At 41.9% G+C, this 25,138-nt stretch overlaps 1 protein-coding gene and 1 long non-coding RNA gene across 2 annotated transcripts; one reads left to right on the top strand and one right to left on the bottom strand.

The window, feature by feature from the left end:
* Positions 1-795: 795 nt before the first annotated feature.
* On the top strand, positions 796-24,622 carry DSG2 (desmoglein 2). The gene is made up of 15 exons (XM_042029109.1): positions 796-1,044; positions 6,970-7,005; positions 7,879-8,013; positions 8,933-9,091; positions 9,360-9,504; positions 10,605-10,765; positions 11,610-11,744; positions 11,894-12,079; positions 13,041-13,300; positions 14,095-14,237; positions 14,858-15,085; positions 16,519-16,749; positions 17,768-17,910; positions 19,021-19,371; positions 21,411-24,622. Exons 1-15 carry the CDS (start codon positions 811-813, stop codon positions 22,434-22,436), a joined length of 3,573 nt encoding a protein of 1,190 aa, XP_041885043.1. The 5' UTR covers positions 796-810; the 3' UTR covers positions 22,437-24,622.
* LOC121665166 lies at positions 6,470-7,867 on the bottom strand. The gene is made up of 2 exons (XR_006016257.1): positions 7,652-7,867; positions 6,470-6,648 (listed from the first exon to the last, which is right to left on the bottom strand). It is a non-coding gene; the product is annotated as an uncharacterized LOC121665166 (long non-coding RNA).
* Positions 24,623-25,138: the final 516 nt, after the last annotated feature.

The following is a 25,138-nucleotide window of genomic DNA, read 5'->3' as shown; positions in this document are numbered from 1 at the left end:
ATACTGCGCATTTCACATATATTAGCTTGTTTATGCCTTTTGTTTTCTTTAAATTAAGACAACTATTTTTATGCAGGGGTATCAGCAAACTCTGTAAATTGGGATAGTCTAACTAGATAACACAAAGATATATGTGACTTCAGGAAAACTTGTGAGGTAAATCTCTTCCCCTCATGATGGCCATGGAAATTATAACTGTTGCAACTGACATTGAATTATTTATCGTGCATTGTTACAACATGCAATGAAGGTACATAATGTGATTGGAAAGAATCCCATGAGGCTGGTTCTCCTCTCTGAGCCCCAAAAGTATCACAAATAGTATCATAACCAGCGAGTTCGGCAGTTACTTACCACACTGAGTGTGATCCTGGAAAGATTAACTAGGTGACTGCCTCAAAGAAGAGAGGACGTACAGAAAGCATATTTAATTGTTTCGCCATCACGAAGAATCAGTTATACCTTCGTAAGTACCAATTAATCAGTTGTATCTAGGAAAGATCTCTGCTAGATAGGGGTAGGAAGGATATGGCCCGGAGCGTATAAAAATGAGGATTACAGGGAAGGTTGTCCTCAAAAACACCCACAATTTTATTTTCCCGTGAGACTGCGCTCCCCCCATCAATTACTCGTTAATGTATCCGTTTGTTGTCGCAGCTGCTCTGCGCGTCTCCTGCGCGCTCCGGCTCGCCTTCCTCGGCGGAAGCGGGGAAAACAACCCGCAAACTTTGGGAGCCCTGGGGAAGCTGGGGCCTGGTACTCCGAGGGCTGCCCTGTGCAGCCTCCGCGGGCGGAGCTCGGCGGGCGCGGATGGGACTCGCCGCCGCGGGCCGGGCCGGGCCGGGCGGGGCGGGGCTCGGGGCCGGGCACCTCTTGTCCCGTCCCGGCGCGGCTCCCGCCCGGCACACTCCACCCACCCGCGGCTACTTGTGGCCCCTCCACGAGTGGCCGGCATTCCCGTGGTGGGCGGCCGGAGGAGCTGAGCCCGTGCTGGCGATCATGCCGCGGGGCCCCGCGGCGGCGGTGCGGCTGCTGGCGCTGCTGGTGAGTGCGGGGGCACCGCCGCTGGGGTCCGAGGGCGGCCGCCGGGGAGTGGTGTTCCCGTCGGGGCTTGGCGGCCCTCCCAACGCCGGCTGCGTGTGGCTGGGAACGGGTTTTTTCTCTCTTTCTTTGGGAATTATATAAAAGCCATCGCCGTTCGCTGCCTGAAAGCAGGTGGAGGTAGAAAATCCCAACAGGAACGGTGTCCGGGATGGGTGGGGTTGCTGCGGCGGCGGGAGGAACAGGAACGCAGTGAGGAGTTCACATTTTTGCTGTTTTCATGTTCAGTATAGTATCTGTACTAGTAAATTGTGTTTCCCTTTCGAGGGAATAGTGCCAGGAAGGAAGATGAATCAAAAAGTTTGGAAGTCTTTATCGCCTTAGAAAAATTACACAAAATTCGTAACAATCCAGGACACTTCAGGCTTTCTCCTGCCTTCACTATTTTTCAGCCATCAGCCTTAGACCTCCCATCCTAAAAAATACTTTCTCAGGCCAAACGCAACGACTGTGTCGTAACAAACTGACACCAAAATGCTTGGTTTGTTGGATTTGGACGGATGCTTTCTAGTTCTTTCTAGCTGGTTTACGGCAAACTCTTTGTCGTATCTGCGGCATTTTCTTTTGCTTTTCACCTTTCCAGGCTGGCAGAATGCCTGCGGAAGTCGGGCTGCCGCCACTCAAAGGTGAGGCTGGAGGCCAGGCCCTGGGCTGTGCCGGGAGCTGCGGAGCAGCTGGGCAGGAATTAGTAATGGCTTGTTGCTTAGACAGACTAGAAGGTGCAGGGGGTCGGGACCTTGTTCCCCGAGCTCGGTATCCTGCAAGATCAGATTTGTTATCTGGAGACCTGTTGCCTGATAACTTTGATACAGACATACAGTTGTGCACAAGTTGGCCAGCAACAGTTAAACCTGTTTTTTACAGCAAGCTGGTAGTTGGGGTTTGGTTGGAAAATGTTTTTATCCTCGTTTTGTCCAAAAGAATGATGGAAAACATGGAGTGCCACTTGTACAAAAGTTTTTATGTATTCTCTCTTCAATACCTGAAGCCACACCATCGTCTGTTTTGGTGGGCTTGCACTGGTTCAGGATGCTGTTAGTTTTGACTGAAGAACGTTATTTTTCTCAATCCTCATCGTCCTCAGTTTCGGGTAAGGCTGGGGCAGTATATGATGTACTGAGAGTCAACTCAGTTTGGTGCCCAAAAGCCTCATTGTCGGATAGGATATTAGAGTGAATAAAGCTGCCTTAGTTGGCTGATGTCAGAATAGAAAGAGAGTCACTGCTGGGTTTTGAAATTTTGGGGTTTTTTTCCTAATCTGGACATTCATGTGGCAAAAAGTCAAGTTTCTTATTTGAGAGTATTAGAATAGGGTCATTTATTTCTTATGAATCTTAAGAAACTACTGAAAAACAAAACTAGTCTAAAAGTAGTGTCTTCGCAAAGCATCTTCTACCTTAGAAGCATCAAGAATGGTAGGTTCTTCCTCTCCCAGTTTTTCCTGGAAGTATCTCTCAGTGCTCCCTCCCTGCCTGCAGGTTGCATCCTTGTATTGTCATCCCTGGGTACCTCGCAGAGGTTATGGCAGATTTCCCCAGGCGCCTGCCTCTGACCCTTTTCCAGAAATGTTCGGCTGTGCTGAATGGTGATGTGCCCAAAGGGTTGGGCTTGACTTGGAGCACGTCCAGGGCACACACCCAGAGCCATTGGGATGCCGGGCGGGCGCGGCTATCAAGGATTATTGGACTGGGAGGTTTCTCAGTCGTTTCTAAAGGAGATGGACACCATGTCTTCAACAGAAGAAGTCTTAGAAAGCTTCCTGCATTTGAGTGAAAGAATAGTTGACAGAGATGTATGATTCTTGCTATGGGAGTAGCAAAATACACTTTTTCTCTGAATGTCTTCCTTAGACTGCACTTCATTGATGTTTGGGATGTTAGACTTAGGCTGGGTATGATGAAATTCAGGCCTGAATATATTAGATCGCTACTGTAACGTCAGAGCCAGTAGCAGGTAATTTTCAGAAGTCATAGAAAGAAATTAAATAAAAACCATCACAAAATGATGCAGAGGTGAGCTAATTCAAAGCAACCTAGCTTCTGTTGCCAGCAACACGTTGAAACATGGTAGAAGTATTTACAAGCATCTGTAGATTGATTCAACATTTTAATATTGTCCCAAAATAGAGGGAAAACCCGGCTGCGGTGAGGTCTGAAAGCAGCTTAGAAATATATAAGGTCTAGTATTTTATCCATCCTATTGAACAGAAATGGTGTGTTACTTTTGATGCCAGACTTCAGAAAAAAGTAATCTGTCCATGAGAGACTACAGAACAGCCAAAACAAAATGCAATCGAAAGTCACGAAATCCTGTTTTACGATTTTTTTAAGGGACATTAAAGAACTGGTGTGTGAGAAAAGACAATGAGTAAGATGTTTGATAAGTTTGCAGATACATGAAGGGTAGAAGAAAAGGGAATTGTGAAAAAAAGGGAATTGCACCATACAATGAGAGCATTGTCAACATGACAAAGAAGGAGATTGGGTTTGAGGTTAAGACAACTCAATATAGGTGTTTAAGTTTCTGTTATGGTAAATGGAGATGCAGTGGATGCTGAGTGCACCTGTCTGGTTGGATCGAATTGTGCTTTTGAAGCAAATCTCAGGAGTATATGAATCGTATCCCTCCTGGGTGAAACCACATTGGGAGATTCATCCATCTGCGTGTAGATGCAGGGATCTGTGGGACCAAGCTAATTCTGGTCTGAAGGATCCATCAAAACGTGGGTTGCGTGGTGCTGGGTTCTCTTCATCAAACGCTTTGCTCTACAAATCCTCCTGTGTTAGGTTTTCAAACTGAGCATACTTACAACTAGTAGAGCCCAGAGAGAAATAGATTTGAGCTGGTTTGGGGGCAAGTTGAACAGCGCTCCGATCTCTGTTGATATTGGCTATATTTTTGCTGATCATAATGAAAGTTTAGGCACTTAGCTTTCATTTAGATATGTAAATTAGTGTGCCTTACTCTGAATCTCATGCAAGCAGCAGTATGGTCAACTTGCAAGGAGCTAAAAATTAGGATAACAAAATGAAGATAAAAGTTAACAAAGACTTTTCATCTGTAGGACTATCTAGGCACCCCCTTAGGTTAGTGAGGCTGAGGGATCTCCATCCCTCATTTTTACGAACAGGATAAACAGTTGTCAGGAAGCATTTGAGTGTAGTTTGTCTTTCCCCAGGGCCAGGAGGTGTACTAGTAGATGACCTTGGATGGTCCCCCCTGCTTGCTTCTCTAAGGTCTTCACATGTTGTCTTCAACACCAAACTGACTCACAGGAGGTGCAAGCTCCAAATCTCCTAACACACAGCACATGGAAAAGACCACATTTCTAGGCATTACTGTTTCATGGTGTAGCAAATACAGACATGTACCTTCTTGGTTACTCAGTCTTTATAGCTTTACAGCTTAAATCTGAGCTTTGTGTTGGAAATCTGTCCTTTAGTCACTTCCTGACTATAGATGAGCAGGGATTTGGGCAAGAGCAACCTTGCACTCCCTATACATGGCAGTCACTCCCTTCTTTCCCATGCTCTCTTGCCTATTCCTGTTGCTTTCCTGTAGTATTTCATTCCAATTTCATTACTTCAGACCTCAGACCTTTTTTTTGTAACCATCCAGTTTTCTTCTGACAATGTGTTTCCAGCTCTGTCATCAACAGGTGTCATCAGTAGATGTCTGGTTTTTGAGCCAAGGCTATGTCCCACAGCAAATAACAGAGGTTTCCTACTCTGAGCCATTTAACAGAAGGCAGTTGTAAGATACTAAAAAAAAAGAGGGGGGGAAATTCACATGTTTAATGGGCGCTAAATTCTGACATTTCACTTGCCCTTGAAGAAAATGTCCCTGAAAAGTGCTTTTCCCCCTATTTAAAATTTTTGGAACCTTTGAAAAATTTCAATAAAAAGGCAGGATCCCTTTATATATTTGTTCTCCTTGTATTTGTGCATCTTGTGAATAAAATTGTCATTCTTAAATATTTTTTGTAGATGTCTTCTATGTCCCTTGTGAGGCTACCTGTGGGCTGTGGATTGAATAATACAAGAGCAAAAGTAATTTTTGCTGTCTTAGCATTAATCCAGAATGTTTTGAGGGACATTCGCTACTATGCGAACAAATTGATTTTTACTTATCTTAATGAAAGATTTTCTGTCTATAATGACTAATGGATTTTTTTACACGTTTTTGGTACACATCTCAGTGGAAGATCTGCTTATTCTTGGTCTTCAGACACTTTTGTTTATACTGGGTTCTCAGGTTTCCAATACGAGGAAACTTCTCATCATATGCATCTTGTCCCCATTCAGTGTTGAGGCAGAAGCACTTTTCCCCCCAGTTTACCAGTTAGAGCAACTAAGGATGTTTCTGACGACATCTTGACAGTTATTCACCTTCCAAAAGAGTTGCAGCTTCTGTTGGAAAACCTTGACTATAAAGCAAAATTCTCCTGTCAGTCTTGCTGGTGGAATCTCATTAGTCATGAAAATAAATTTTGAAAATCCATACAATTTATAAAATCAAGTAAGACTAAGAACATACATGAAAACAGCTTGGTGTGTGAGATCCTGTACCCTTCACAATGCATATCCATTAGGAAACTAACTGCTTGATCATTTTTGTCTTCAGAATATATACATTGGAAAAATACCATCTGAAAAACAGTTTTGTTGAACAAGTTGAAACAGAAATCTGCTGTATTGCTCAACACAGTCTGCTGGATTATGTGGGGAAGAGATAACATCTTTAAAAAAAAAAAGCTGTCATCAATTCAGTAATCAAGGCTGAGTCAGAGGGAGGAATAGGGAGAGCGCAGTCAACAGACTAGAAACCAGTCAAAGACTGACTTATTTGAGTAGAAAACCACCTTTTCTGAACCTACTTTGCCTTAGGCAGTAGTATGCCTAAAAAAAATCACCTAAGTTGCAAAATATAAGTAGTAATTGTTTTCAGAACGATAACAGTATTTGCTACCTGTGCAAAGCTCAAAAACTTGATTTGTAGGTCTCCCATGTTGTAACAGCCTACTTTTTATTGTTGCTGTTTCCCAATACCTACATTTTTTGCGGTTTGAGGGGTGGTGTTACTTGCAGAGTCTTTGGTGCCTGGAGAGTGGACATAAATGTGGGGTCTCTGATAAGTTGGCTTCTTCCAGCCAGGATTTGTCACCTAACTGAGTCATTCAAGGGTGTGCATAGCTGTTCTGGTGCGTGAAGAGGTGGGCAGTCCCAATACTGAACATTGGCCTGTAAGGTTTTGTCAGAGCAAGCACTTCTGCCTTGTTTAAATAAGTGGTGCCATTTTTCCTCCCAGCAAGGTGCTGAGTGGCAGCTGCTTCTGTCACATACACTTCAGCAGATGTTTGGGTTAGTCCTTGCCTTTAAACACTATTTATTCAATTTTTTTCTCTGATGTGATTGGTAACCTGCCACAGCCACAAATCCAAGGTTTGCCCAGAAGAGGGAGCTTCTCCAAAGCGCTGCCGGCAACCAACACTTGATTCCATCAATGGCGCATCCTCATCGTTTCAGACTAGTGAAGCATTGTGCAGGACTAAAAAAGGAGTTGTTTGAAAATTACTGTAAAGTCTGAATTTATTAGAAAAAAATACTAATTGCTTATAACCTGTTTCCTGCTAGGAAAAAGGTGCCAAACTCAATTATTACATAGTTAGAGTGTATGTTTTTAATGTCAATGGTTATGGGTGAATTTTTCAGAAGCTGTTATGGGTAAATAATAAATACTGATTTATAGAGGTCAGAAGCCTTCTTCCTTATGGCTTTGTTGCTCTTACGAAGGAGGTCACACAAGTTAAGTTTTAGTACTGCTAAAGTGATATAGAATTAATAATGATTATCATAATTTCCATTGCAGATCTGTTTGAATTATGGAAATGGGCTCTACGTGAAGGTAGGATATAATGGAAAACTTTTTCTTTATCAGTGCCTAAAGAGGGGTTCTCTGAGCAGAGTGTCAAAGCCATGCCTTTCTTCAGTTGATAAATGTCTTGAATTCTACCATTTTCTGAAATGTGAAAGCTGCATAGTGAATAAAGAAATGAAAGCTGAAAAGTAAGTGAATAGATTCCTACATCCATCACACGGAGTGGCTTTGAACTTTGAGAAAATTCCCCTAAACCACTGAATTTGTAGATAGGTTTTTTGAACTCAGTAAATGAAAGCAACCACTATTTTATTGACTATGTTAATCTGGGAGTCAACAGAGGCAGTAGAGACTAAGGTGGACAAAAGGATGAGGGGTGTCATGCAGAGTGAGAGTGAGGGGTGCTTGCACAAGGATAGCAGAGACATTGGGTGGGTTGAGTATACGTGGCCTGCTCTTCCATGCATTCTGTTTCAGAGAGAAGGTTGAATATGCAAGGCAGTATTGGTGGGAAGATAAACATGGTGGTAAGGCAGAATTGGTGGCTCAAAACAGCCTTAGTGCAAAGCTTCTTCCCACATCTGATGACAAGCATTTAAATCTTCCAGAGCAGGTGTATTTTCACCAACCACTGGTCATGGGAACTTGCGCATATATTTAAAGCCTGTCTTACCTAATTCTGCCTTGATGAAAAGACCAGTGTCGTTTTCCTCTTCAGCCAGCTTGAGGACTGTGTAGCTCTTAGATTGTGACTCAGGAGGCTGATGCTGCTCCATGATTTTGAAGTTACTAGCTATTGAAAGAGCAAATGTTATTTAGAAGTCTTGGCTACAGCAGCAATAAAGCATTTATCTGAAATGACTAAATGTAATGCTGACATTCCATCTTGTCTTTTCACAGGTTTATAATCGAAATTACAGGAGTGGCGTGTTGTCTCATCCCAACAGCCTAATCAGACAGAAGCGAGAATGGACGGTCCCTCCAGCTTTCATACGGGAGGAAGAGGACAATTCCTATAAGAATCCAATTGCTAGAGTAAGCCCAGAAAAGAGTTAATATGCAATACACATAAAAATAGAGATGAAAATGTAAAATAAGGGTGTGGCTGCCCTAAACACATGCACAACTGTTTTTTTAATTTTAAAAGACTCTTGAATGCCAGCTGAAGATTGATATATTTCCTTCTTCGTCCTTTACTTTTAAAGCCTGATTTGGCTCAGTCTCTCATCTTTTCATAGCCCCATTTTTCATTAAGCTTTTGGGAATGCATTATCTTTGAGTTTTTTCACCCCACCACCCATACTCAGCTGGGGTTTAACTTGGCAAGTGGGTCCCAAATCTGCCGGTGGTGATTGGGCAGAAGGGTGTACATAGAGCATTATTATGTATGCCTAGTCTTTTAGGAAACAGAGCTAGAAATAACCCTTTGTGAGTGATATGCACTAGTGTTGAAACCTAAATTCACCACTCCTGTCCATTCAGCATATAAAGTTACTACAGGTGGTAGCAAGCTGTTACCCTCTGCTTGGGTTGCCCCTTGATTGTGATGCTGGCACAATGCACACTTTTCCAGATGTTTTGTATATCTGCTGACAGCAGAGAAAGGGTGTAATCTCTAGTCTCTGCAGCCTTTTCTATGTGTTCACCTCCAGATCTGACATTTTTTCCTCCACCCTATCCCTTCTCCAGTCCTGGTCGTATTTGCTACCTTAGGTCTGACCTCCCAGGTAAACTCCCTGCTCCAGATGTTCCTCATCTCCCTGCACCAAATTCTCAGACAGAACATGCAGCCCCTCCTGCATTCATCTCAAGATCTCCACAGTCAAAGGACAGCAGTGAAATTTGTTAAATATTTTTTTTGTTTGTTCATTACAAGATGGTAAAAATATTTTGTTGCCCTTTTTAATGTGATTTTATTTACTGAGTGCTATTTAATTTGTTATATTCCTTCTAGATACATTCAGATCTCGAAGATACAGGGATAGTAGTAACTTACACTATATCTGGTCAAGGAGTAACAGAACCCCCTTATGGATTATTTGTTATCAATGGAAAGACTGGTGACCTGAACATAACAGGAAGGGTGGACAGAGAGAAGACTCCAGTTCTGCTTGTAAGTTGAAAATTAATTTTTTCTTTACAGGTCCACCCTCCTGTCCATTTTTTATTTATTTTCTTTAAATGCGTTTGCTTGAAATAATATATATTTCTGGATATTAGTGTGTGTATACCTGTTTGTATTTATAAGCCTATATAATACGCTTTTATAATACTTAGATTTTTTTTTTTTATATAATAGATGTATTTCTATTTTGCATATGCATTTATATATGTTACAGTCAGTCACTGGATTTGCTTATTGTTTCTGTCTGTACTGTCAGGTCCGAGGCCACGCACTAGATAAGAATGGGGCAAAACTGGAAGAGCCAATAGATCTCCCAATTAAAGTTGTGGACATAAATGATAATTTCCCAGTGTTTTCACATGAAATTTTTGTTGGTTCAATTGAAGAATTAAGTGAAACAGGTAACCTTATTTTTAATTTTTTTTCTTTTAGTTTTTCCCAAGATATGCAAGGGGACATGAGAATATGCACTTTGCAGCAGTATATCTGCAATAACAAGGGCACATTGTTTCGCTGACATAAGCTAGGTTATCCATGTGTGAATGAAAGTTTTTATTAGGCTAGGCTGTGTTGTTTGATTAAGGGAGAGCATCCCCCTAGGGGCGAGAGAGAACAGTATTTCCTCTTGTGGCTCCTTTGGTTTGTTGTCAGAGCTACCACAAATCCAGGAACCAGAGTTCTTCAGCAGGAATTGCACAGGAAATGCGATCTGTGTTCTGGCCTAGTAGTCACAGCCTATTTAAGAGGGACTTCACTCTGCCATCCTCATCCAAAGCCCTGCTTTATCTGTGGGCTGGATGAGGTTCTTTGCTGGTAAGCATATAGGGCTGTGCTATAATCATTGAACAACTTAATGGCCAGTTTCTTATTGACGTCAGTAAACATAAGAGCAACAGATTATTTTCAAGATGATAAGAAAAGCTGGAATAAAACAACCTAAAAAATACCTGGCAGTGTGTCCACTTCAACGTCACTGTAATCAGAAGAGACAAATTCTTGCCCATCCACTTGGTGAGGTATTGAGTAACCTCAGCAATCTTTCAAGTCAATAGCAGCCATATGTATTGACTCTTGGCATGAATTCCAGCTAATGTTAATGTTTAATAATGTTCAAGTAGAGAAATTAATAGTGCTCTCATGAGAATAATGTGTGAGGGAAGTGTAGCTCATTGTTCAAAAGCTTGTACAACTGCTCTGTGTGGTATTTGCATTTTTCTGTCAAAATAGTTGAGAGAATTTAACCTGTTGTTTAATTTATGCATTGAATTCTACGAGTTAGAGGTGTGTGGATACAATCTTTTTGTTGGCTAGAACATATACTTTTAATGTTTTGAGTTTAGGAACATTTCTCCAACTTTATGCATTAAATAAATAAAGTCAAGAGCATCAGAAGATTGTGCGGTGTATCTAACAAAATGCTCTTATCTTTGACATTGCAATAAAGGTATTTGCCAGTGCATGGTGGTGTAAACAAGTGGTGTATTTTGCTTGCATTTTCCAGGTACAATTGTAATGAGGATAAATGCAACAGATGCAGATGAGCCGAATAACCTAAATTCCAAAATTGCTTTCAGGATTGTTTCCCAAAGCCCTAGTGCTGCATTCAGCATGGATAAGAATACTGGCGAGGTTCGAGTAGCAAAAATAAACCTTGACAGAGAGGTAAAAATACCCTCCCAGTTTTGATGTTTGTTAGTAATGGTTTTCTGGTGCCCGTCGTGTCACCCTCAGCCCTGCCTGCAGGGCAAAGAGCTGGCCCTCTTACCTTTAACTTCTCTTGGGATTAAAGCCTTGTCTGGCTGATGCATGCCGTTCAGGGATTGCAGGAGGAGGTGATGGGATCAAGGCTGTAGTCCCCCCATCACCTCCCTAGCGTAGCACCAGCCTGATGGCTGCTGCGTTCTGTCCTTCCCGTGCAGCCAGGGCAGCACTTACACAAAACAAGGCATCATTTCTTTCTGCTGGGGGGTGTATGGCAAAGATAACCTTGATCACCACCTGCAAAGCTGCTGATTGCATCTGCATTTTTGTAGCCTGCTGTGCAAATCGCAGTGCAAAGAGTTAGGATGGGTGCTACTGTGAAACTGCATTGAAAGCCACATATTACCAGTGACACAACCTGGGCTTGCAGAGTTTTCCCTGGCCAGCAGATGGTGATGGGAATGTTAGTTCTGTGGCTGAGGGAAATGTCTCTGCCTCTAGCCATGTCCTAACATGCAGGTGTCACTGGTTGTGTCCCTGTTCATGGCCACTGGAATTTTTTCCTTTGCTGTGTAAGTACAGTCTGACTCTGTGTGGAAGATGGGAAAGTCCCATATCCTTTTCAAAGCCTCAGTTCTACTCCTGCAGAATCTGTCAAGATACTTGTGTGTGAGATTTACTTCTACTGGAGAGGAGTTATAATTGACCATAACAGATATTACCAAAATGTAATAGGGATAATCTAGCAAAGGAAGAATTTTAATCCTTAGCCTGGATTAAGCACCTTTTTTTTTTACCGTGACAGGCACAAAGTAGTTATTCTTTGGTGGTGGAAGCAAAGGACCGTGGTGGTGAAACAGGTGGGAATGCTGCAACGTGTTCTTTAGAAATCAAGATTTTGGACGTCAATGACAATCTGCCTGTTGTTGAAAGTCATACAGTAAGTAAAATTATCACAGGTTTTACCATGTTCCTATGCTTGCCAGTATCCCATAGTAAGACAATGTGTAAAATCCATTGCACTGGTGAAATGAGGTAAACCGTGATATCTTTTCCAAAAGTGGATTTTTTTTTTTTTTTGGATTACAGTTTGAAGGAAGCATTGAAGAAAACAGAGCAAATGTGGAAATTATGCGAATAAAAGTATTTGACAAAGATGAAGAGTTTTCTGATAACTGGCTGGCAAACTTTACTTTTGTTTCTGGCAATGAAGATGGTTTTTTCCAAATTGTAACAGACACCCAAACAAATGAAGGAATTTTGACTGTTGTGAAAGTAAGTATAGATTTTAGAGAATCTGCTTTAAATAGTGGAATAATTTATCCATCTGCTTTGACAAATTGGGTTTATTCAGTCAATATGTAAAGTTCAGTCAATATGTAAATTATGTGAATACTCCTCCTTTGCCGCATTTTTAATGCATTCAGTAATTCCATGCAAAATAATAATTTTGTCAAGCTTTTCCATTTGCATTCTGTGTGATCTCAAATATATCTAGTCGGGCAGAAGTTCCCTTACCCTTTGGGCAGCAGTACTAACATGCTGTAAACTTTCACGTTTCTGCTGTCCTTGTTGATCTCAGTATAAATTTCTTTATTTCCCCTGGCCGCTGATAATGTTGCAGGCAACACCTGTTCCATGAGCCGTGGGCTCCAGACTGTTTTATGAATTTTCATAAGTTGAAATGATGACAAAATTATTTTCCATTAATGAAATGTCTATTTCATAATTTTCACTTTTCTTTAGTCCACAAGAACTGAAGATGCATAGTGCCCTAAGTAGCTTTCTTTATTTCCTACTCAGGTTTCCTTATCTGAAAACTGCTAATTAATTAAAAAAAAATTGAGCATTATTAAGTGAATGATATTGTTTTTAAAAAAAAAAAAAAAACCAACACATAAATTTGGAAGAGCCAAGTAACTGAACATTGATTCACTGAAAGCACAGGCAGAATACATGGGTAGGACTCCTTTCACATACCTTAAAGTAACTTAATTCAATAATATAAAGCCATAGCAATGGTGTCATCCATTAAAATTGAGTGACATTAACAGGTTAACAAACTTCCTCCCACTGTAGCATACTTATTGCTTAAATATTACTTAAATATTTACATCCTTATTGCTTAAAAAAGAATGCTATAGTATTATTTAAATATTAAATGTATGCATGTTGTCTAGATATCAGATTCTGACAAATTCTGGGTGGTTTTTTATTATTTTCTTTATTGCTCTAGGAGCTGGATTATGAAAAAATGCAAAGCCTAAACTTGGGTGTTGTTGTTACAAACAAAGCAGAGTTCCACAAGTCGATTAAACCCAGTTACAAAGCAGAAACAATTCCAATCAAAATTAAGGTGATCAATGTGCGGGAAGGCCCTGTGTTTCCTGGTGGCACAAAAATTATTGAAGCAAGTGAGAAACTGCAGATAAAACAGGTTATTGGACAGTATCAAGCCTATGATGAAGACACTGGAAAAATAGCAGAACATATTACGTAAGAATTTTTTTATAACCATCATAAATGACTATGTCAGAAGTTGTATCTTACTGTAAAAATTTGCATGTTGTACTGAAATAATTTCAAAGGCCATAATTTTCTACTAAGGCTAATTCACACCTTAAACATCCTCATCTTCAATATTCTATAATGCAGAAAACAGGTGATATGAAAATCCTTCTTTTGTTGTATATGGTGAGACGTGTTTGGGCTGAAGTTGTCTGTGTTTGCATGATGTGTTTGTCATACCTGTCTACTTTTGAGAGTAGATTTACCAAACTGATTTCATTGTCTCCAGTAAAATTAGGAAGACATATGCAGAAACATTTATCAGTCAGACAGAAAGGGTCTGCATGTCTGTGCTTGGGTTTTGAATCATAGCTTTTCAGATAGAATGCTATTTCACCACCACCACAGCCTTTACAATACCTCTAATACAGTTTCTCACGGGTGGCTAATGCACAGCTTTTGCTGGGAGTATGGATGGAGGGGAAGAGGATGGTGACCAGCAGTGCAGCTCCATCTCCTGTTCCAGTCTCACTCCCTAATTATATTTTCTGTAATGTATCCATACCTAAATCTTTGATTTAGAGGGAAAAGCAGCTCTTAACATTCAGGGTAGGTTTATAGTTGTAACCAATTACAGTGGCAGAAGCATCATACCTCAGATTTAGGGATTTGGTCTCTGTTGTAAATGACGAGTAAACATACTGTGAAGCTGCTTTTTCTACTGAACAAAATGATTGTTTTTCTCATTACAAATGTGTCCATCTTCATGTGATTTTCATCAGATACAGGAAAGAAAAAGATGCCGCAAACTGGATCACTGTAGACTCAGTCACAGGTGAAATCCGACTTGCTAAAAATCTTGATTACGAATCACCTCATGTAGTAAATGGTACCTACACTATCACCATGTTGGGTGTAACTACTGGTAAGTTGAGAGGGTTTTGTTTTCACACAAAATGGTTTGTTTGCCTATCTACGAGGGTAGTTGGTTTAACCTACCTATCTCTAAAGTTAGGCACCAAGTGCAGTCTCGGTATTCAAAGGAGAGACACAGGCAAGTCATTTTTTGGAATGGGTTCCCACAGTGTCTGTTTCTCCTGTTTGACTAGATGGAGATGAACTTTCATAAAAGTTTTCAAAAATAGGTCTGATAGGAAAATCTGTTGTCAAGGTGGGAATTGCCAATATCTCAGGATGCCTATCATCAGACTTCATAGTCCTAAGTTTTCTTGAATGCTGAGCAAGAAAGACTCCCTGAGCTTCCTGTGTATCTAAGTAGAATTTTTCATTTATACTCTGCATGTTACTCTGTAACCATATAGGATTTTTTTTTCAAGTTAAAGTAATAAAACCACTTGCCTTCAGAAGAACTTGGTCAATATATTTATTAACATTGGGGATGAATCACTGCTCTCATAAGCTCCAGGAAGATCTCTTTAAACTTACTTCAGCAATGTTGGTGTCTTGGAAAATACTAAGTTTTTTTATTTTAAGATAAATTTTTGTGCACAAATCAATTTAATTTTTCATGTTTTAAAATCCTAGATTCCCCAAAGAAAACAGTCACTGGCACAGTTGTCATTCAAGTTAAAGATGAAAACGATAACTGCCCAGTTATTGTGAACCCTGTGCAGACAGTGTGTTCAGATACAAAACTAGTTGATGTTACAGCTCATGATTTGGATGGTTACCCAAACAGTTATCCCTTCAGCTTTACTGTCATTGATGAGCCACAAGGGACAGCAGAAAAATGGATAATTGCATCTGGAAATGGTAAGAAAATGTATTTTTAATTACTTTCAGTTCTTTGAAGTCCTAAGGTTGTAATTTATTAATTCCAGTCAAACTGACAGTTTGGCTGAGTCAGACCGAAAAAACAACCCTATATATGGAGTTAGGCATTAAGAACATCATTTGCATTCTGCTCCCTTCTCTCTAAAGGTTATAAAAGCCCAGTCATGGCCTTTGGGCTGTGTTGCTTCCCTCAGCTGGACTATCTTTGCCTGGCTTGATGCACCATGTGTGGTGACCATGATTTCATGAATAATGCTGGAATCAAGCTATCCCCATCTTCTCACGAAAAACATGCAGTGATGCATTATCTGGGCATAGACGACAAGCTGTCCAGGAGCCAGCAGTGTGTCCTTGTGGCCAAAAGGGTCGATGGTGTCCTGGGGTGCATTAGGAACAGCATTGCCAGCAGGTTGAGGGAGGTGATCCTGCCCCTCCTCTCAGCCCTTGTGAGGCACGTCGGGAGTGCTGTGTCCAGTTCTGGCTCCTTGATGTAGGAGAGACACAGAGCTCCTGGAGCATCCAGCAGAGGGCAACAAAGATAATTAAGGGGTTGGAGCATCTCTCTTATGAGGACAGGCTGAGTGAGCTGGGCCTGTTCAGCCTTGAGAAGAGACAACTAAAGGGGAGACCTAATCTATAAGTATCTGATGAAGGGAGGGTGCTGAGAGGATGGAGCCGAAGTCTTCTCGGTGGTGCCAAGCAATAGGACAAGAGGCAATGGGCAGAAACTGAGGCACAGGAAGTTCCACCTGAATACAGGGAAGAACTTCTTTACAGTGCAGTAACTGTGCACTGGAACAGTTTGCCCAGAGAGCTTGTGGAGTCTCCCTCACTGGAGATAGTCAAGAACTGTCTGGATGTTATCCTGTGCCATGTGCTGTAGGATGACCCTGCCTGAGCAGGAAGGTTGGACTAGATGCCCCACTGGGGTCCCTCCCAGCCTTAATCATTCTGTGATCTTCTGCCTAGTTAGTCCTTGACATGACACAGCCACAGGAGCAGGTGTTTTGTTGGCTCCTGATCTCTGTCTGTGGCGTACAACACATTAATCTCCTCAAGACTGAAGCTGCTTTTTTGTGAGTTCAGCCTTTATCTATCCAGATGATGTGGCTGATGCTATACAGGTGACCGGGCTGTCTTCCATGTGAAGTCTCTGGTTGTGTGAAACATCACAATTGTCTGAGGCTGTAGGTGAGCATGGCTGCCCACTTACCACCATAAATTACTTGATAAAAACACATATACTGTAGCAGCAGCTAATTAAACTTAATTCCATTGCATTGGCTGGGCTTAACTGGAGGGGGTTTGTTGGAAGACTGTAGCAGCTATATTTTAGTTAGTTTACAGGAGTCAATTTTCTCTCTGCTCACTTCTTGTCTTTTTTTTTTAACCTCTCCCCACTCCTGCCTCAGACACCAGCATACAGCTGGTACCACAAAACCTGAAGCCAGGCAGAACGGAAGTTCCCATGCTAATTAAAGACTTCCAAGGGGTCAGCTGTGCTGTGCCACAGTCACTGCAGCTGACTGTTTGTGAGTGTGCAGATGATGGAGTATGCCAAGAGAAGTTTATTGGCACGAAGTCGGTGGGTCTGGGACCAGCAGCGGTTGCACTAATCATCTTGGCGTTTTTACTTCTGCTGCGTAAGTAATTCTTTCGTATTATCTCAGAAGCACTGTAAATGTGGTCTGCAAAGCATCAGGAAAGAAACAGTCCAGCTCCCAGGTTTTATCATCTTGATACATTCTGTGTAAATTCCTAGTCTTGTGTGAAGTCATGGCAGATCCCCAAATAATTTTGGTAATATCAGCATTTCACCCTCAAAGGATTTCAAGCTGTGCATTTTAAAATTGATGTGAACAACATTTAATATTTGTTTATGGTGCTGTAAATAACAGGTGGCGAAGCAGTGGGGAATGCTTTTGGTATTCCCACATGTCCCCAGGTGAACCCTAGCTCTTGTTACTCAAACCACAGCACATTCTCCACTCTCTTTTCTGTCACTGCAGGTTCACTGCCTTGCTCAGAGCAGCATGTGACATTGTTCTTTGGTGAGATAAAATAGAAGAGAAATAAGAGAAGAATATTTGTAGTTATGGTATGGCCAGGTGTAGCAGTGCTGCATTTAAACTCCCAATAGTTTATTGCTTGTGCTGGCAGCAATCTAACTGTGATAAAACAAAGTTCATGCCACAGGAATAATCTCTGTTTCTGAAACTGGATTATTTTGAGTCCCCCAGGCAATGCTCTAGGCATGTCAAGGGAGTGGTGAGGTGGAATTTACATGACACCATGTCGTTATCTAGTAGTAAAAGAAGAGGAGGAGTTAGAAATGCTGAGGTTGTACAGTGATAGCCAGGGCTTGGATTTGGTATATGAGATCTTTGATAGAAGCATAACTACATACATGTGTGGTCATCTGCAGGATTCAGGCCCTGACGTGTTTTCAGTTTGCTCCCCAGAAAACTGGCCTGGCATATGCTTCTAGGAAATGCCTTGACTATATGGGAACCTGTCTTCAGTCTTGTCAGCCCTCATGCTGATCACTAGCTCATTGAAAATACATTTGGGTATGGGAGCTGACCAAACTTAACAGTGGCTGTTGGTATTCTTAGGCCCTAATAATCACATAGTTAATGGCTACCTTCTGTTTCCCTGTAGTTGTTCCACTGTTACTGCTGCTGTGTCCTGGTGGCTTGGGAGCAAAGGGATTCGGTGGAGCAAAGACATTTGCTGACATACCAGACCACAGCGAAGCGATGTTGCGTGAGTGGAACAGTGAAGGAGCAGCTCCGGAGGAGAAGGCATGTATCCCTAATAGCCTTTCTCTTTGATTTCTATCCCAGTGTTCACTTTGGCACTTGAGGCCTTTTCCACGCTACAGGTGGATATTTCAAAGCTCTACAACAGATATTAGCAACACATGAAAATTAATTAAAATTAACCCTGTGAGGCCCAGTTAAGGATGTGTGGGAGATGTCTTCCACCAGCAGCTGTAGGAAAAAGCAACCATAGCATTTAAATCCCAAAGTATAGGGAAAGCAGTCAAGCAAATGTTGATCATATCTGAGCAGAAGACAGGACTGTGGGAAAAACATTGAACCAATAGAGAGTGAAACATTTTCATTTGCAAGCCTGGAATGCTCTGCACCCCTTTGGGAGCAAGGTAAAGCAGCAAAGTAATGGGTTGTAATGCTGAGTTTCCCTTCATTGGTTTAAAGTTTCGGACTGTTTTAAATTACTTCCCTATTTTAAACAGAGGAAATTCCTTATTAAAAAAGAAAAAGGCAGAAAAAGGTGCAAATCTGCAGAGGGAACAATAAATGCCAAGAGAAGTTTGCCCTTTATTGTTATGCTACAAAACAAGGTTTTCAAAAAAAGGGCATGACACTGACATGCTTTTGCACAATAACAGAAACAGAAGGTAAAAGACTTTGATTTAGGGCCAATGCTCACTGCTCACACCAAATTCTTGTTAAAAGATAATTAACAGGGAAGCCAAACTGCTAGAAAAAAAGAAAGGGCCAGGCAGTGCATACTTCCGCATTTTGTGTCTGAAGAAAACTGGGCAGTTTTTCTTGGAACAGCTGAGCTCCCTAGAGTTTTGCAAGCCTTTTTTTAGTGGGTTTTTTGTTTGGTTTTTTTTTTTTTTCATTTTCAATCCTCTGAATTTCAAGTGAACAATGATCTATAGAAACATTTCCATGAACCTTCTTGGCAGTACGTTTGTGGAAGCTGCACCTTGTTTTAGGAGGCCTTTTACTCTTTGCAGCAACATGTACAAGTGCAAATTCAAACAAGTTGTAGGACAGCACCCTCCCCATTCCCGCCCAGCCCCACTGCTGGTTTGGTGAGTTCCATGTGCTACACAGCGAAGCTTTCATGTCACATTTTAATTTGTCTTACTTATGTAGCCAGTGCTAAGCTTCATTCCACCCACTGCGCTTGGGAACTTGAGAGGAGCAACAACAGCAGCAGCAGCCGGAGCAGCTGGAGCAGCAGCGGCAGCAGGAATGAGTGGAGAAACTGTAGTAGGAGCAGGTAGCTCTGCCTCTCACGTAGGAGAGCATCACAGCACTATTACCAGGGAAAGATGGGAAGAGCAAAGGCGTCTTCTTTCTGGTGCCAACTATGGAGCCATGGCAGCTGGAGCGGCTGAAGGCATGACAGGTACAGACAGCAGGACAGTTGTGTCTGGAGGAGGAGTTGCTGTGGGAGCAGCAGGAGCCATGAATGAAGAATTCTTAAGAGACTACTTCAACGACGTAAGCATATGACCCAAAAATAACAGTATTTTGGTGTTTACACTTAGTCTTGTGAAATATCGTTCATGTTTTGACAAACAGATGAGTAGATAAGTAGGTATAAACAGTCCTGGTATTGTGCATGTGCAGTAAGGGGGCATTAAGGATTTTTGGGTTAGCCACACATGTGGGACTTGGAGTGTGACAATGCTCAGTCTTGTAGCACTGAGTGCTTGCAAGGTGTCACACAAATAGACCTTTCTCTCAAGGAAGGAATTTGGGGTGGGATCCAGAATATTCAGCAATAGCAAAGGAGCACCTTGCCCAGGAAAAAGCCCTGAGAAAGACTCTGTGATCTAAATCTTCGGGACTTAAGCACACTAAACTGGTCTCTAGGGAGGTACCTGTGACTCATCATGAGTCACAGCTACGGAGCAAAGTAGTCAGCTACAGAGCAAGTTTTACTATGGAGCAAGTTTTTGAAAGATAAGGTGAAGATGTCACACCAATGGGTGGGGCTGTATTTTCAAAGTAGCTGATGTAGTAAGTGATGCTGACTTGTCTGTTTGCCCAGCAGCCTGGGTAAAGGGCCATTCATCCAAAGTGTATGAGGCACATGTTGCAATCCCCTTTCTTTTTTTTTTTTTTTTACTGACCTAATCATTGGCCACTAGGTTGTTCCTACTTGTAGCTATTTCTCTTCTCATTATGCACATCATTAGTCCTTTGGCTGGTGAGCTCCTTGTAATGAAAGTTTGGCTTCCATGCGCCATCACCTGTACAAACAAAACATCTTCACACCCTACAGCTGGCAGCTGATGCGGTTTTGCAGGGGAGTAGCTGTGCGGATTTGAGTCACCACCTCAGGCCAGGGAAGGATTTGAGCTTTAGGTACTTGTATGTCTCAGAGTGCTCTAGCTACTGGTCTTCTGGGTGAACAGATGCAGCAGTAGGAATCTATTTTTCTTCCACTCTTTGTGACATACTTTAATCATAACTGCCTGATTAAGTCTGAAGGAGGGAAATCATACTCAGTATCCATACAACTTCTGGGAGGCTAAAATATCTCAGATTACAGGGATGGGGAAACAGATAAGTAACCAAACCAAATAGTTTCAGATGCTGATTTTTGTGGCAGAATTTTGGATTATGTGCGTACTTCCAGGATCAAATGCAGTTAAACATGCAGAGTCAATTTGGGTCTGGCTATATACCACATTACACAGATGCCTGATCTAATTTGCAATCCAGAACTTCAAATGTGGCAGAAAGGTGGTTCTGAGCGCAAGCCAGAAGCCATATTAGATAAAGCTGGTTCAGCAGGCCCAGAGAATTTGGGTGCCTTCACTTTTGGAGCTGGAGCTGATGCAAGCACATACACAGATATTTGTGCCAGCACTGCAGCAGCTCCATGGCAGATGCTGCTTTCAGATTGAGCTGACCCTGTAGCCAGAACTTGTGAGGCCTCTTTTGCCAGATGACCTGCATAGAGCCTAAGAATTTACATGATGGACTATGCGTCCATACTTCACCAATCCATTAAACTTTTTGATTTGTTTCCTGTTGGGCATCTTGGGTGTGATCCTGTAGGCTGCACTAGTGAAAAGGGCCACGGTAGGTGATAACATGTCAGCATGTGCTCATTAAATGTTTGTTTAAATGTTAGGATACTCTCAGAAATGGTCTTGGCATTCTCCCACAAAAACCTTGTTAGAGGTGAAGTTCATTCACTGAACTAAAACTAGAACAATTTTTGTGAATATGGAGCAGTATCACAAATGGCACATTTACTGGAAGGAACAGTAGCATGTGGTGATGGTATCCAAGGTTTTAAATTTAATCTCAGATTTTTCTTCTCATCAAGTGTACTGTCAAGTTCAGACTAGTTTTGAAAAAGAAAAAAAAAAATGTTAGGTACAACCCTCACTTGGTTGACAGTTTCTGTGGGTTCAGTTAAATTTATTTCAACCTTTTTGACCAAGCATTTCTGCTTTTTCAAAATTACTAAGTCTAGAGCTGGCATTAATGAACTTTTGCTTGCTTTTGTTTTCTGTCTGCAGAAAGCTGTCTCTTTTGCGGATGAAGATGAAGAGCAAGCTGCAAAAGACTGTCTCCTGATTTATTCCCAGGGAGAATCAGGCTCCCCTCACGGCTCTGTCGGCTGCTGCAGCTTTATTGAGGGGGATCTTGATGACCATTTTCTTGATGATTTAGGAGACAAGTTTAAGACTCTAGCAGAAATATGTATAGGCAGACAGATCAACCTGAAAGACGGTGGCTCCAAGAATGAATCAGGTTTTGGTCTCAGTGAAGCAAAGTCGCAGTTCTTAGATCAGCAAAATGCTTCCAGCTCTGAACAAGCCTTTGCCTCAGGCAGTCATTTCCAATCCATCCCACCCATGCACACAGGCAGTAGCACAGCAGAAAGCACCCTGTCCAAGGAGGTGGTCACAGAAACAACCTTTTCATCATCCCATTCTGGGCAGTACAATGGCCTGCACCTTCCCACAGGCCATGCGGAGACCAATGTCACCATGACAGAAACATCCTATTCTGGGGGGGCTACTGCTCACTCGGCCACTGTGTTTTTAGACCCCCAGTGTAAGGAGAACGTAGTGGTGACAGAGAGAGTGCTGGCACCTGCATCGAGCGTTCAGGGGATGGTGAAAATCCCTGATTTGCCCCATGGAAGTAACATGGTGGTTACAGAGAGGATGGTGAAGTCGGCAGGTGTGGGGCCAGGAACCCTGACAGTTCAGGATCTTCCTGACTCCCAGTACGTCGTGGTGAGGGAGCGAGAGAGGGTGCTTGTGCCCGCTGCCGAGCAGGGCTTGCTCAGCTTCCCCACTTCGACAGAGGAACGCAGCACGGCGCTGAATGAAAGGGTGGTGACAGCCTCGAGGCTGCAGAGCAGAGCTGAACAGGCAACAGGTGCCAGCTCAGGAAGGCAAGAGCACGTGCTGATCACAGACTCCCCGCTTGATCTGATGGGCTCTGACTTACAAGGGCCACCTCCTGCCAGTGCCACACTGAGCAAGTCTTCCAGGGTCACCAAATACAGCACAGTGCAGTACTCTCGCTCATAGCCTGGCTCCTTGTGGGGGTGGCAGTGTCCCGCACCCTTCTGTCTGCATGCATCCTCAGGCTTTTCCATGAGATCCAAATTTGCTGGAGCTTTCAGAATGACATGTACTCATTTGCACTAGTTTGTATAAATATGGATTATATGACCAGGAAGTAAGTAAGGAAATTTGGTGTTATGTTACATTGGCAGGCATGCTTTTGAAGTGGAAAGATGTGGGAAATACATTTTTTTTTTCCTGGTTTGCTATTTTTGTTTTTGCTTTTTATTATACAGATAGTGTGACAATGCCACATAAGCAGAGCTGCATAATTGTGGGACAACAGGAAAAAAGTCCCAAATCTAGTGAAAGATAGTAGCCTGCAAAGCACAGGTTAGGTTTTTGAACTGCTATTGAGTGTTTCTGAAGTCCTCCTGTAAGGGGAATCAGTTTCTCATTGTGTGTTTGCCATTGTGTTGTGGGCCATGGTAGCTCCTCCTGAGCCTTGCTAGGAAACCTTCCTGAGAAGCCAAGGCCACCAAAGCTAGTGTGTCTTCAGGGCAGTGGTGTGTTGATCTCCTGAAGGGATGTCACAATTTCAGGTTATGAGAATTTGTAACTTAAGCAATCAATACTTGCATGTTACCACAGCAGTTAAAGAGAGCAAGTAGCAAAAATGCTGAGAACTGCAATTCTTTTGTCACTTCATTGTAAAAATTCCGTTATTTGGTGTGGGTCTACGCTGACCTGGACAAGTAAGCATTTTCATCATGTACATTTTCCACTTTATTTAACTTATGAGAAACAGCCAAGACCTAACCTTAACTTTAGAGCCAGAGATTTAGTCAGTAGCTTTGCCAGCAAAGTTTATGGCCCTTAGACATCTGTAGGATCTGATTTACAGGTGCAGTTAAGTATTTGCAATCATGTCTGTGAACTGACAGACAGAGAAATCAGCCTGGTGTGTGTGAGGTTCTACTGGTTTCAGTACCAGAGCTTGAGTGGCTGGTACAGTGCTGTGTAATGGCAGCTTTCCTTGGCTGTGACAACTCAAGGGGAAGCTCCCTTTAGCTCTGCAACATTTAAGTTTACTTTGCTTTCCTTGAAGTTTATGTGGTAAAAGCAGGAGACACTGCACTGTTTGGCAGTATGTATATATGCACATGTAAATATCTGTATGCCATTTGGAACATTCTGAAGTTAATTTTATACAGGAAAAGCTGTCATACACTCCTTATGTTTTCTCAGAGTAGAAGTATTTTTGATGAGGTATTGGTACCGTATTTATCTCATACCTGTGAAATCAGCAAGTTGGTCATAAGGTAATGCAAAGCCTGTGGACCTGCAGAGCTTCCAGGTTGTCTCCATCTCCTGGAGTGTTCCTGCAGCTGCAGTATTGTGTTTTCCACTGATGTGTTCTGCCTTTGACTGGAAATGCTCTCAGTGTGTTTCATTTTACTAATAGTCAAGTTGCTTCAAAAACATAAATATACAAACTAGGAACCATGGCTATGCTCAACCATGACAGATGGGCCATTACATTAATTACATTTCCAAACATATCAGACTACTTGCTTGCGTGGACCTATTGGTCATTTGTCTTTTACACTACATTTTAAAATATGTGTATTTACTTCTAAGCAAGCCTGCAATTCGAAGTGGTCACCACTTTTATGACTTTCTAATAGAGTATCTTTGTGGGTTTATGCAATCTTAAAATAAAGAACTCTACTGTATTTTTTATTTCTTCATTCAAACAGCTACCCCAGTGAAAACATTGGCTTTCCTACTGCAAATAAAGAGTAAAATAAAGACTAGAATGAGGACTGGGATTTCCCAAACAGCTTCAAGGAATATCTGAAAGGTGCAGATGTAAAAAAAGTTGGTGCACTGCTAACACTTAAAGATTCTGACAAAAATGTGAATTCTGCCTTGCAGTTAGGTGCTCTAAATTCTGTAATAACTTGATGCAGAATCCCCTCCACAGATTTACTGGGCTTTGAGTCAAACCCTTCTAATCAGTTTTTGCTTCCAGACAACATGGCATAAAATAGCCTCGGTTTTATAATGTGTTCAACATGCAGTTGTTAACATCCAGAAGATGTAAGAGTCAGGATAGTGTCACAGAAATCCTGACTTCCCTGTGTAATGTTTGTATGTAAACTTCTTTCACAGATCTGCTTGTGCTGTAAAGAGTCTATTTGAATAGATTCATTACAAGTGAGTCTCCATTATTTGAGGTACTCTTGTACCAAGGCTTCAGCTGCTATCAGCATATCAGCATGTGTTAATGCTGGCAGAGCATCCATCAGATTAAGGCAGTCACTTCTAATGGAGCTGTGTTTTGTAAACAATAGTGACTGGTGGGAGGAATGTACAGACCCAAATTAATGGAAGGTCCTGGTTAGCATCTGACTACTAGATAACCCTGAGAGGGGGACTATCCCCAGACACTTATCTTTGTGAGAGATGCCTTGTTGTGACTTCAAAAGGAAAAGCAAAGTCTGTAATTTTCTTATCTAAGACTAATAGAGCACAGTTATGCTGAAATGCCAGCATGACAGGGATTATACTCATGCTGCCCTTCTGTGATTTATGTTACCTGTGAATTCTTGCTGAGTATGTTGGACTCCATGGGTATGAACCAGCCTGCCACAACAACGGTGCAGCCTGTGTCCTGCATACTCACAAGGAAGTATTTCTGTGTCATCTCTCAGTGTATACTT

This window comes from Corvus kubaryi, unplaced genomic scaffold, assembly GCF_017639235.1.
Source record: "Corvus kubaryi isolate FWS band 111438036 unplaced genomic scaffold, C.kubaryi_AGA036_p1.0 37312, whole genome shotgun sequence".
In the NCBI taxonomy this organism is placed as follows: domain Eukaryota; kingdom Metazoa; phylum Chordata; class Aves; order Passeriformes; family Corvidae; genus Corvus; species Corvus kubaryi.
Note: the sequence above shows the minus strand (reverse complement) of the source record. Positions and strands in the feature narration are given on the sequence as shown.

What these genes read in the sequence shown, in the direction of transcription:
- DSG2 (XM_042029109.1), top strand. Translation starts at nt 811, where the DNA reads ATGGGACTCGCCGCCGCGGGCCGGGCCGGGCCGGGCGGGGCGGGGCTC. An exon ending in CTGTTGTTGAAAGTCATACA is followed by an intron (nt 11,745 to 11,893) that starts GTAAGTAAAATT and finishes TTTGGATTACAG; the next exon opens with TTTGAAGGAAGCATTGAAGA. An exon ending in GAGCAGCTCCGGAGGAGAAG is followed by an intron (nt 17,911 to 19,020) that starts GCATGTATCCCT and finishes TTACTTATGTAG; the next exon opens with CCAGTGCTAAGCTTCATTCC.